Consider the following 13687-nt stretch of genomic DNA (forward strand, 5'->3'; position numbering starts at 1 on the left):
GTCGCTGTTCCGGGCGGACATGCGCCATGGGGGCGCCGTGTCCACTTCCACCGCCCGGCCCCTTCCGGCTGCCGCAGCCGCTCCACTCCACCGTGCGCGGATCCCATGGGCGCCCCGCTGCGCTGCGCCGAGCACCGAACTGGGCCGAAGTGATCGCGGGGAGACGGAACCGGGACGGAACCGCAGGTACGTCCGCCGCCGCGGGGCGCAGAGTTACTTCGACGCCACAAGCCCGCCCTACTCCGCCACAGCCGCGGCGCTGCGTTGCTAAGACGTCGCTGCTCCTTCCGTGTCACAAAAATAATAATATTAATAATAATAATAATAATAATAATAGTCACGACGTCGGATCCTTTGCCGCGCGACTAAAGGAGATCTGGCGAGACCTGCGATTCCCAGATGGTGATCGAGGATCTGGCAACAGGTTCCAGGAAGAAGCCCCTTCTCTCTCTCTCTCTCTCGCATCCCTGGACCTCGTGTACGTGTCCGTGACGATCACGCTTCCTGTTTCCTGGGTGGACGGGTGGATGCGAGCAGTTCAGCGTCGCTCGCGGTGGCCCATAACGCCCATACCTCTCCAGGTGCTGCCCGCGCGTCACGTGGACGTCCACCCGTGACCTCAGGAGGCCTTGTGCTCCTGTAATCCGCTAGAAGCAGAGGTGGCGTCTGTCCAGGTCCTGTGAACGTAATGGCGCTTTATTTCCCCATCTGTCTAAACGTCCCTACCTCCGCTTCCTGGGGACTTCCGGCGGTCGAGATGGGGACTTCCGGCGGTCGAGAGTTGAACTTCACAACAGACCTCTGGCCAATAGAGCTCTGCAAGTTGCTTTATGTCGGACTTAATATGCCACTGCCCTGCTCATCCTGCCAACTGTAGGCTGCAGTTCTATGCAAACGAACAAAAGATCTGCCCCCTTCCTAACGCGGCGCGGTGACACCGCTGGCCGAGCGGGTCCCCGGCCGCCTCTGCCGGACGCGTTCATGCCGTCGTATCTGTCTGATTGCAGGGATGTCGGACGTTAGTGTCGAATGCGGACGGCCTTTGGCCGAGGGCTCCCCGGCGGGGCCCGAGCAGGAAGAGCCTCGGGTCGGGCCCCGGCCAATCCGAAGTGACGGCGATGACGTTGAATATGAGGTGGATCTGAATAGCAGCGGCGAAGACGGCGATGACGCAGGCGCCCGTGAGGAGGACGCCGGTGACGCTCCCGGAGCGGCTGGTGAAAGTGTGGACGCAGGGAGTCCTGCCGAGGTGACCGGTCGCGCCGAGCCCTTCAGCAAGCGCCGGGTTCTCCTGCTTCATGTTGCTTCGCCGCACCTTCTGGTGGAGGAAGTCTGTGAAACAGCTTTTCCGAAAATGTCCATGCAAGCCCGGTAGTTGCTGCTGCTGCTGCTGGTGATGAGGATGATGATGGTGGTGGTGATGATGATGATGGTGGTGGGTTTTTTTTTTTGCGGGGTGTCCTGCTTCAGATAATAGAACTGCACAACTGTCTGTGATTTGTGGCCCTTCTGCTGTTACCTGCTTCATCAACCTCCTGTGCGCTTTCATGTTTGTCCCCATGTCAGCGTGAACCGTGTCCACGTTTGCCTGATGGACGTGTGGTTGTCATGGGGGACCTTCTTCCCCTCAACAGTCCCTTTCCATTGATTAAGGACACTAACGTCTCCCATTCTGCATGTGAGACGTCTCCATCCTTGCAAACAGTTACTTCGTGTATAAAAACCCGATGTGGCGCGTACTGACAGTACAGTTTTGTCATTTTTTTTTTTTTTAATACTTTTTTTTTTTTTTTATTACTTTATGCTTTACGTCAGTGGCAGTGGGTGCACACTAGTTCTCCCGACAGTGACCGTGGCTTGAAGGCCCTCCAAGACCAGATGTTCCTTTGTCTTTCGCGCTTTCCGTCCTCATAACAGGGACACATTGGCTCCTGGTTATTTTGTCCGTCTGCTTGAAGGCCGACTGAAGGCATCTGGTGGCTTTAAAACATTCATGTCGTGCGTTACCAGATACGGGGTGCCATTTTCGCCGCCGGTGCAGACGTGGACTCTGTGATTCCACTCTGACTAAATCCCGTCGGGAAAAAGGGAAGGGAAGGGAAGACGGACGTCTGCCTGCAGTACGATTTTTCTACGCTCCCGTCATTATTTGACTATCCGGTCCCGCACTGCCTGGGCTCCAATTAGTTTTATCGCGTCCTGACGCCTGAGATGAGAAGGATTATGTTCTTCACGTCTTTACTACGTTCGAGTTCTCTTTGGAACGTCCGCTCGGTGTCTCGGTACGGGCGTTCCCGCGGCAACACACCGCGCCCGTGTTACCAGAGAACCCCCAGTTCGCTTTGTCGCGTTGGGAATTTCTCTTGTATAGTTGGAAGCTCGGGGGGGGGGTCGTTACCTTAATTTATTAAATGGATCAATCGTTTCAAGGATAAATCTGGTTTCATCGGACCCCTGGTCCGGTGGACGCTTAGTCTGCCCGAATGGTGTCGAAAATTGCGTTGCACTTCCCCGGTCTCCGCCGTAACGCAGATAGTCATCTTCACAACGCTGAGGTTTCACGTTGTCCCCGTTACTTCCTGATATGAGGCCAGCGAACAGCAAGGACAAGGCAGCCGAGGTCACGCGCCTCAGATAATGACGGGCCAATCAGGAGCTTAAAGCCGGCAGCGGCCTATAAACGTCTCGCTCACGCGCTCGCCGTCACCCGGAGGAAGAGGCGCGAAGCCTTTTGGAGGAGCTTGGCGAACCTCTCTGGCACGCACGTCCTTAATCGTGGAACTTTGTGTGCTTTTAAAGTTCTGCCGCATCCTCCATTTTGGCTCATCCCTCCATCTTGACTTAAGAAGGCAGTCATTTGGTTGGGCGTGTGGCGGGGACTGCGTTCGCTGCTCAGTTTCTTCCGCACGTTACGTGCAGATTTGAATAGTGGCCGCTGAACGCTGCAGGAAATGTCACTTTGCTGAGGGATTCCTACACATGTTGCCAAACCGGAAATACGGCAATTTAACCGGACCAGTAGCCTGCTTAAACTCGTGTAATGCTGGTGACCTGGATCTTCTTGAAATCAGACTGTCCATTTTTACGTCATAAGCCTTCTGTCTTAAATTCGAAGTGATTTTGCGAGGGGACGCGTTACAGTGACGTTTCAGTACTACACAGTTGGTGCATGTTCGCGTTATGAAAGTCTGATTTTACAGCAAAATTGGGTTCGATGCCATGCTGTATATCAAGCCCTGGTTTATCTTCAAAAGGTTAATTCATGTGAGCTAACATGAAAGTCATGAGTAATAGTATGTATGTTCCGTGTTGTTAATGTAATGAATGCAATTTATTTCCCAACAAAATAAGTTTGCCTGTACAGCTGAGAACACCACAATACTGAGTAGAGCCTTGCTCTAACCTCATTTAAATCACGGATCATTCAATTATTTATTTCCATTTTACAGAATAAGTCTTTTGGAGAGTTGATCTGGTCTGAGTGGACACCAGGTTCAGTTTGACCTGCTCTGTTTTTACATTTTCAGTGAAGGATCACAATATATTGTGATGCGTATCGTATCCTGAGATCCTTGCCAATACACAACCCTTAACAAATTGCACTTCATGTCCCTGCACTTACATCCAGGCACTTCCACCATGTCAAAAGCTGCCTTGAGCCAAGGCTGGCCTGGGGTGAGTTCCGGCGTCTCTGTGGATGGGAGAAAAAAGGGGACCCTGAACCGAATCGGTGCCGTATCAGACAAATGAGCCCCGGCCACAAGGTGGCAGCTGACACCTGCTACTTCCAGGAGGAAGCTTAGTTGAACCTTTGCTTTCTAAAGTCATCATCTTGAGAAGATTGGTGGTCTGAGCATTAGCATGTGGAACCAGTGTGTTGCTGAGTGCTTTTCTCTTTTGCAGGAGGCAATGGAGCCCCACCGAAGCACAGCAGCCGAGATATCGGTCACCAGCAACGGGGAGACGGACAAGAGTCATGAAGACGTCTTTCAGATGGTGTGCTTTCATAAATAAATCACTTACACCCATAGTATTTTTTACTTTTTAAAAAAAAAAAATTATCAAATGGGCTCTTCGATAATGTTCCCTAGTCTCGTTTCCAGCTCTGGGATGAATTTAGGGATCAGGGATTTTATACAAACATATGCCAGCTGTCCTAATGTACAGGATTACTTGGCAGCATGAAAGTGCTTCAAAATATCAGCAGATGGTCAGGAGTCCAACAAATGCTGCAACATTAAGCTTCCGCAGACTGCAGTAAAGTAAAAGTCCAGGGAGCTTGTACATTATTAGTTCCATCTAGCCCATTGTAGATTGACAAGCGTTTTTCATGCACATGCAGCCTTGTTTGTAGAACAAAGCGCAGTCTTGATTGACAGCCAGTATCATTTCACCGAGGGTCTCATGTGGTGACGTCTCCTGTTTCATTTTGGTCTGTGAGTCTTAATTCTCTTTTCCGAGCATCGAACGGTGGTGGTCAAAACATATAGCGCACTCGACAAAGCCCTTCTTTAGGTGTGTAGAATACATTTCTATCTCACACTTGTATAATGTATTTCAGCCAATTGAACTGTCACCTTTGGGGGGGCGGCGGCTTTTAGTCAGTTGGACCCTCCAAATATCTACATTTACATTTAAGGCATTTGGCAGACGTCCTTATCCAGAGCGACTTGCAACGTGGTTTCATGTTACCATCGATGAAGTGATCCATTCTGGTTCACTAGGACCATCAACTATGAATACAATCTTTTTATTCACTCTGTTGTAGTTTCTATACACAAGTCAGACAATAAGAAGGTAACAAGTTCATGTAAATATTCTCTACAAATAATACAAATATTCTCTATCAGGACATCATATCGTAGAGAAACCGTCCGATCTATGTTTCAGATGATAAGTCGACTCGGCCACATACGCTTAGGTGACACATTTTGCATTCGCCCATAATAACAGAATACGTGGGACAGTGGCTGTAGCCTAGTGGGTAAGACGCTCACTTTGGAACCAGAACACCCGAAATTGACCGTGTAAAACCTCGCTTACCACCACTGAAACTCCAGAGGGACTGTCTATAAACGGCGTACATGTAATATGTGTCGTAATGTGGAACAAGCACTCTTTACCTTTATTTGCAGGATTCGCCACAAGCGATGGCTGGTGCTCCAAACGTTCAACAAGCCTACTTCACCTCTGAAAACTTTGGTTCGGCCGCTGAGGGTATTGTTGAGGTTGGACCATACAAAGGTAAATGAACCGTTATTTTACGTCATTGTACACGTGAGTAGGTGTCTTTATGTGTCTGCTGAAGGCGATTCAGCATGTTGTATGGGTTGTGTGTGTGTGTGTGTGTGTGTGTATATGTTGTGGGTGTCCGTCTCCCATTGTGCTCTACATTGTAAAAAAAAACAACAGCATTGTGTTCATTGTCTCCTTGCCAGTTGCAGCCTTTTGTGTTAATTCTGTGAGCCCTCACTAACAGAGACATGTTCTCCTTTTTTGTCCTCTTTTGGTCAGGGATGTCACAGTTGTCGCTTCACCTGTATGTAGCCACAGCGTGCCTCTCCAGGCTCCAGAGCGTATTTGAATTTGAAAAGAGCGTCTGGCGTGTCTTAATGAGTTGCCTGTGATCTTCATTTAATTCCACCCCTTTTATTATCAGTCGCTCATAGTTCATGCAAATGAATAAGCCAGACGGAAACATGGCAACCAACTGGCGTTTCTATGTAATGCATCTGTCCCCGGCCAGCTAGCCACTACTTGCCACTACTTGTTAATACTTATTATTTATATATATACATTTTATCATTGGCCTCTTAGTAAGATCAGATGTAAAATTTTATCTAGAATTACGTTTTATTGTAAGGCTGTTTTAAAATGATTGTTTTTTTTTATGTTACTACATAAACTACAATGATAATGTGTTTAAAATTGATCAATGTTTACATTTTTCTACCTTTTCTAATTGAATGTCATCTCAATAAGCATTTAATTTGCATAAATGTACATTTACATTTACAGCATTTATCAGACGCCCTTATCCAGAGCGACTTACAATCAGTAGTTACAGGGACAGTCCCCCTGGAGCAACTTAGGGTTAAGTGTCTTGCTCAGGGACACAATGGTAGTAAGTGGGATTTGAACCCGGGTCTTCTGGTTCACAGGCGAGTGTCTTACCCACTAGGCTACTACCACCACCTTGTAAAATGTAAAAATGAGACTAATAGATGCTTTAATCTACAAATACATTTCACTGTACAAAACATGGATAAATGGATTTGCTTTTGGTTGTTTTTTTGGTAATTGAAATGAGAAATAACACAATGTTATTGCAGTACACTTAAAGCAGACATTATACATCCAGGGACACATGGCAAAATCTCCACTGTCACCTTGGAGAGGGAGCAGGACGAAAAGATGAATATTTATCTAGTTATTTTTAACAACTAACGCCCACCACTGACTGTTTCCAGGGTCTGCAAGCCAGCCTACCTCTCCCACTGTGGCTCCCAGCTCCGTAGTGGCTGGCCGCCTGGCCCGAGCTGCCAGTGATAGTCAGGTGGAGCAGGAGACAGGTACTCCAGAATGGAGGTCAAATGCACGGGGCCTTGGCTTGTTCCTCACCAGCAAATTTAACCGCATAAGCTGCAGTGAAATGACCTCTGTCACCACTGGTAATACCATCTGTGTGCAGTATACTCATGAAGGCTGCTGCAGTGGTTCGTGGGTCCTGTTTGTTAAGGATGATAAGTTGGGATCAGTTGTACTGTACTTAACTATGTAGCCTAATCTTCAAAAAGCCACAATGGAGACAGAAAATTATGAGACAGTACATTATGATTTGTTGGGCAAATACTTATTTAAAATCTTAGTAATATGGTCCAAATGAACTTCAGTGGTTTTGATGGATGTTATTTGACACGTATGCTGCTGAGAATTATGATTTCGGATTGAGGGGAGAAATCTAATCGCTGTTATGTTCCTCTCATTATTCTTCAGGGGGTCATAATTGCAGGTCTTCCTGCTGTTCCCTTTTGAAATGGCATCTCCGCTCCTCTTTTCCTGGTTTTCCTTTGGCCTTGGAGCTTCAGTGAATTTCTTTCTCTGAATTCTTTGCTGATTTGATCCGCACTTTGTTTTAACCCTAACCCCACCCCACGACACACTTTCCCAGCATCCGCTCGCTGCCCTCTTGCTCGTGCCTGGAGGACCCGTGCTAAAGTTCTGCGCTCTTGCTAGTGCTGTTCTAGCAAGCTCATTGTGGAGTTTCATTAGAAACTCTGAACACCGCCTTCCTCTTCCTGTTTCTGCCCTTGCAGGTTTCTGGTCGCGCTCTGGGAAGCTGCGGCTCGGCTGTCCGCCCCTGTTTAACTCCAGCCACCCTGGTGCTTTCAGACCTAAACAGTCCCGCCTCTCCGTATTCGTTGCTTACTTCAGCATTAGGCTTGAGCATCCTGTTTTAATGTTGTGTGTTCTGTATTCAAGGCCAGTCAAATGCTGGGGCGGTGGTGCTGGCAGATGACATGAAGAACCCGGCGATGGAGAAACTGGAGCTGGTCAGGAAGTGGAGCATCAACACCTACAAAGTAAGATTTGTTGCGCCAGCTCGCTCCTAACCTGTCCCGTGTTGGCCATTTGATCAGAGGCCCTTATCCAGAGCGACTTACAACCAGTAGTTACAGGGACAGTCCCCCCAGGAGACACTCAGCGTCTTGCTGAGGGACACAATGGTAGTAAGCGGGGTCTTTGAAACTGTGACTTTGGTCTTCTGGTTTAAAGGCGAGTGTCTAACCCACTGAATAATGTATGTTTAAAAGCCATTTGGAGCCTTTTTGGTTGTATTTCGGCATTTACTCTTGCACATCTCTATGTGCTTTGCTGTAAACCCTTGATGGGGACAAAAAAAAAAAAACGAGAGAGAGAAAAGGTGAGAAACAAAGGCCTAAGGAAACGTGTTGTGACGTCCATGTCATATCGGATGCATTCTTCAACATCTCAAGTCTCTGGCTGGTACCACACACACAATACGCTACCAGTATACTCTACCAGTCAAAAGTATGGATGCACCTACACATTTATGGATTTAGCGATTTTCACATTATAGAACACAACTGAAGACACAACACTGTGAAATAACACACATGAGGTTATGTAATAAACAAAAAAAAAATTAAACAAGGTGAAAAGTTGAGCATTTTTGTCAGCAGTGATGACAGCATTTAGCACTTGGCTTCTCTCAACCTTTTTAATTTAGTCAACAGCGAAGGTTTCTAACAGTCCTGAAGGTTTATGCTGATCACTTTCTTATCCTTCACTGTTAATCAGCATCTCATGAAGCAGCTTTTGATGACAACAATTGTGAACAAAGCAGCCGTGAAGGTAAAAAGAGGCGGCTCTGAAAAAACAGATTTATCAAACACACTTCACTTTCTTCTGATACAAAAAATACTAAATGTTTTCTGTGTTGGATTCTTCAAAATGGCTCCATCTTAATCTCCATAACCGCCACAGATTAGGTGCGTCAAAAAAATGCAGCAGAATATATAAACGATATTCTATATGCAAATGATGTTCATTATCATGTTTGTCTGTTTTCCAGCCTGCCTAGACTTTTTACGTGATGATGATGATGATGATGATGATCCTGTCCCTAAAATTCTCTTTAAAATGCAGTGTTTTTTTACCCTTCAGTGCACTAAACAGATACTGTCGGAGAAGCTGGGCCGCGGCTCGAGAACAGTGGACCTGGAGCTGGAGGCGCAGATAGAGGTTCTCCGTGACAACAAGCGCAAATACGAGCACGTGGTCAAGCTGGCACAGACACTGGCCAGTCAGCTCGGCCAGATGATGCAGACACAAAGACAGCTGGGAGACGCATTCGCCGACCTCAGCCTGAAATCCCCTGAACTCCATGTGGGTCGTGTGTCTTTGTGTGAATGTGACTGGTGAACTAAGAGATAGCCTTGATAGCAGTTTGCTTTCATAACCGGTGGGGCACAGCAGGTGGCAGTATAGACCTGTTAGTCCTTCACAGAAAAGGACCATCGACATGTGCTTAGTAGCGTGGCGCACATTTATTTGTGTTTTTTTTTATTGCATTGGTTGCTTTAGTAATAGTGTAATTTTTAAGGAAATATATATATATATATACACACACACACACACAGTAAAGGCCAAAAGTTTGGACAGACCTTCTCATTCAATGTGTTTTCTTTATTTTCATGACCATTTACATTGGTAGATTCTCACTGAAGGCATCAAAACTATGAATGAACACATGTGGAATTATGTACTTAACAAAAAAGGTGAAATAACTGAAAACATGTTTTATATTCTAGTTTCTTTACTCTGATTATTGCTTTGCACACTCTTGACATTCTCTCGTTGAGCTTCATGAGGTCGTCACCTGAAATGGTTTTCCAACAGTCTTGAAGGAGTTCCCAGAGGTGTTTAGCACTTGTTGGCCCCTTTGCCTTCACTGTGCGGTCCAGCTCACCCCAAACCATCTCGACTGGGTTCAGGTCCGGTGACTGTGGAGGTCAGGTCTCCACTTTTTGTTAAGTACAAAACTCCACATGTGTTCAGTCATAGTTTTGGTGCCTTCAGTGAGAATCTACCAACATAAATGGTCCTGAAAATAGAGAAAACACAATGATTGAGAAGGTGTATATGTGTGTGTGTGTGTGCTGGAAATAAATAGTTGCATTTGTATTGCATGTTTGCTTTGCTTATGATTGTAGACGATATACGTATTTTAGTGCACAGCGCTGATGATTGAAGTGTTTCTGATTATGTGCCCTGCAGGAGGAATTCAGCTACAATGCCGACACCCAAAGATTGCTGTCTAAAAATGGGGATACGCTTTTAGGGGCGATCCATTTTTTCATTGCAAGTGTGAACACACTGGTGGACAAAACCATAGAGGACACTATGATCAACATTAAACAATATGAAGCAGCCAGGTAAGAAAAATGTAATAAGTTATAGTTATTAGCAAGGTTCCTACAGTCATTAAAAACTGAATTGAAAAGTTTTGCAATACGAAATAAACATAAAGTTATGGAAAAGTCATTGAAATTGGATTGAAAAAAGAACAAAGTACGAACAAAGTTCCCTTAAGACTGCACGAGAAACGTTTTTCTACGTTTATAACTACAAACTTTAAAACTTCAGAGGTTATGAAAATTCAGGTTCAGTATTATAAAAGTAAGTGGTTACCAGAGAAAATAACTTCAAATGTTCAAATATGTCAAAAAAATGGATGTCATGGCTCCTTTGTTAGCAGAACTCACGATAGCCACATTTGGGTCTGTGCTGCTATCAACCTCCACGTTGTTGGCCACTGGTTTTGTCGAAGTGTGAGATGATGAGAGGAGCTTCTTCACGTTTGAATTACTCGTAACCGACATGGTCAAAGACTTAGTTCCACATACACATTCTTACCAATAATTTAGACGAGCGAAAAGTGTCACTCCTACCTACCACCCTACCACGCAACCTAAGCTGTTATTCCCCATCACTGATAATGATACACGGGTCACTTAATCTTCTCTCCGGTTGCGTCATATTTCTAACTATTAATAACAGGATTGAGTATGATGCCTACCGTACTGACCTGGAGGAGTTGAACCTGGGGCCGCGAGACCCAACCACGTTGCCCAAGATTGAACAATCCCAGATGCAGTTCCAGATCCACCGTGAGAAATACGAGAAGATGCGCAATGACGTGTCTATCAAACTCAAGTTCCTCGAAGAGAACAAGGTACGACTTCATGCTGAAGGACATTCTCTGTCTTGTCCCCTCGTAGTTCTGTGACTGCGGTGTTTATGGCTCCATGCATCCACGCATGTTTCTCCTCCTTAGGTGAAGGTGCTGCACAACCAGCTCCTTCTGTTCCACAACGCTATAGCAGCATACTACGCTGGGAATCAGCAGCAGCTAGAACAGACGCTCAGACAGTTTCACATCAAGCTGAAAATGCCTGGGCGAGATTCTCCTTCCTGGCTGGAAGAGCACTGATGGATCGGCCCCTCTGCCCCCTTAGCGCGGTCCTTCATAATAAACAAGTCACAAATGACAGGCGATTTGTTTTGTCCCTGTACATTCTTATTTCTACTCGGACTCTTTAAAATGCAAGCTTTAGATTTTGTAGGATCCTCCACTACTCCTGTTTGGGAAAAGACCAGCTTTTTGCTCCATTTGGGGGAGGGAAGTGTTTGTCAGTTTAATCATAGGATATGCACTTTGTGGAATAATATGACAAATCTGACTTTAAAATGTTGGGGGTCGGAGACTTTGCCCTCTTTCGAATGTGTGAATGTAATCTGTGCATCTCAGTCAAGTCCCCCTTGTGAGTATGCACGTGAAAGCACTATGGCCTGGGTTCTGTGTCCGTTTATGAGGAGATGCTTGAAGGACTAGGCGTGGAGACTGCCAGTTGTTTTCCACCAGACAGAAGCCTTCATATTACTGACATGATGACGTAATCTCAATGTTGGCTCAACAGAAAAAGTTAGCAGATGATGCGAAAAGGCGTGCTCCAGAAACACTCCTTTATTTCACTTCACTTTCCTTTCAGGCATTTGAATTGAAGCAGCTCTGATATGCATTCCTCTGCACACAGTGGCAGATTCATATCTCCTCCTGTTTTGTATGTTTTAAGCGTGCAATTTTTATTGTCCTTTTCAGTGACGTAATATTTTACACTGACTACCAAGAATGTTTGTTTTGGCCCATCTCAGTTATGACTTTTTTAAAAAGGAATCAATCAGAGCTTTTGAATGACTTAAATAAATTTTTTGCGATAACCTTTCTATAAGAGATGAATCATGAAACAGCTTGCTGCTGTATTGTTCATCCCGGTGGGAGGATACCATCCTTCTTTTTTTTTTTTTTTTTTTTTTTTTTTTTTTTTTAATGATTTGGTAACATTAATTACATCAATTATAATTCCTATTGAGAGGAAAGACCAGCCTTAATGTGTGACTTGACGTGCCTCTTTTATATAGAATATGTACAACCATCATTTATGATTAGAACATCCCCAGGGCAACTCTACTGCCACCTTCTGCATGATGTTATGGACCAAAACCAAACGAGACCAGCGTAATCTATTTCCTTCCATAACGTGGTCAACAGATTTTTCACACTCCATATATTGCTTAAAAAAAATGCAAACCAAAAGAATATGGAATACATGCATTTGTGCATGTGACATAAAAAAAAAATCACATTTAGAGGGAGCTTTTGGTGATAAAGGGGAGCGAATGATGGTGATTTGCAGAGGGGTTTTACAAATGTTAGCTTTAAAAATGACTACTAATGTGGAACTCGTGTTAAAGGGACATATTGAAGAAACCAAAATCAATTGCATTGCCTCTGAAAGGAGCAGTTAGTCTCTGTGTAGATGTATGGGATGTCCCTTAGATTCTTTTATTTACCCTTTAATAAAGGTAAATAAAAGAGGCTTAATGATTGTTTAAAGAAATGCATTTTATCTCCCTTTCGAGTGTTTTTTTTTTTTTGCTATCTTATCATTTTCTTATTCGACGCACTGTGCATAAACTCATGGTGCCGTTTCAACGTCCCCTCCCCATTTTCCATACTTGTTTTCTTTCTGTGTAATAATTGAAAACATTAATTTTTTGGTTTACTGCTAGATGTGTATGCATAGATCTATACATAAATACCTATATATTTGTAATTTTCTGTCTTTTATCATATGGTCAGAATAAACTATGTGTATTTTAAAGACATCAGCAGTGGCGTGTGTATCTGTAGAAAGGCTTGCTGGTGCATGATTAATCTATAATTAATATGGGTTTTATATTTTGTCCCATTTACCTCATTGATCAGATTCCCTTGTCCAGAGACAGTCCCCCTGGAGACATTCAGGGTTAAGCGTCTTGCTCAGGGACACAATGGTGGTAAGTGTGTTTTGAACCTGTGACTGTGGTCTTCTGGTTCATAGGCGAGCACGTTCTGCTGTTCGCCAACGGCTTCAAATTCTGCAGCCGGGACTTAGCTCTCCCGCAGTACAACGTGGCAGCAAATGCCGCAATAATGCTTTAAGCCTGACTGATCCCTTGGTACGGCCACGTTTAAAATGCCACTTTCCCAGTGAATTAGAAATAAGGCCTTACATGGTTACTTCCTGCATCAAAAGTAGAAGACCGATCTTTTCAGATCAACATCTGAGGGTGGTAGTAGCCTAGTGGGTAACACACTCGCCTGTGAACCAGAAGACCCAGGTTCAAATCCCACTTACTACCATTGTGTCCCTGAGCAAGACACTTAACCCTAAGTTGGTCCAGGGGGGGACTGTCCCTGTAACTACGGATTGTAAGTCGCTCTGGATAAGGGCGTCTGATAAATGCTGTAAATGTAAACATCTGAACACATGAGTTCATCTGAGCTTCTGATGTGGGTCGTTTTGGGAAAATTCTCTTCTCTAGTTTGAAAAGTTACACAGATCAGGCAGACGGACTTTTTTTTTTTTTTCAGCATTGCCATTAGCTGTTCTTTAACCACCCCACATCATTTAGTCATGAATCTCAAGGTTGTTGAGGAGGGTGGAAATAGAAATGCACGATCTTCTCTCCCACATGATTTTATTTGAACCCCAACACACACAGGATGCTTAATACCCATTGACAGGGGAGCTTCTGAGGCGCTGACCAGCACAATCTG

At 44.9% G+C, this 13687-nt stretch overlaps 1 protein-coding gene across 3 annotated transcripts; it reads left to right on the forward strand.

Moving 5' to 3' along the window:
• arfip1 (ADP-ribosylation factor interacting protein 1 (arfaptin 1)) lies at nucleotides 1-12751 on the forward strand. 3 transcript variants are annotated; one of them, XM_028978033.1, is made up of 10 exons: nucleotides 1-186; nucleotides 1008-1249; nucleotides 3904-3996; nucleotides 5136-5244; nucleotides 6471-6572; nucleotides 7483-7583; nucleotides 8689-8910; nucleotides 9802-9959; nucleotides 10585-10759; nucleotides 10862-12751. In XM_028978033.1, exons 1-10 carry the CDS (start codon nucleotides 27-29, stop codon nucleotides 11015-11017), a joined length of 1518 nt encoding a protein of 505 aa, XP_028833866.1. In that variant the 5' UTR covers nucleotides 1-26; the 3' UTR covers nucleotides 11018-12751. The 3 variants fall into 3 exon arrangements, with proteins under 3 accessions (XP_028833866.1, XP_028833867.1, XP_028833869.1); XM_028978034.1 differs by lacking the exon at nucleotides 6471-6572; XM_028978036.1 differs by lacking the exon at nucleotides 1008-1249 and having other exon boundaries at nucleotides 49-186.
• The last annotated feature ends 936 nt before the right edge of the window (nucleotides 12752-13687 follow it).

This window comes from Denticeps clupeoides, chromosome 4 (genome assembly GCF_900700375.1).
Source record: "Denticeps clupeoides chromosome 4, fDenClu1.1, whole genome shotgun sequence".
NCBI classification, from domain to species: domain Eukaryota; kingdom Metazoa; phylum Chordata; class Actinopteri; order Clupeiformes; family Denticipitidae; genus Denticeps; species Denticeps clupeoides.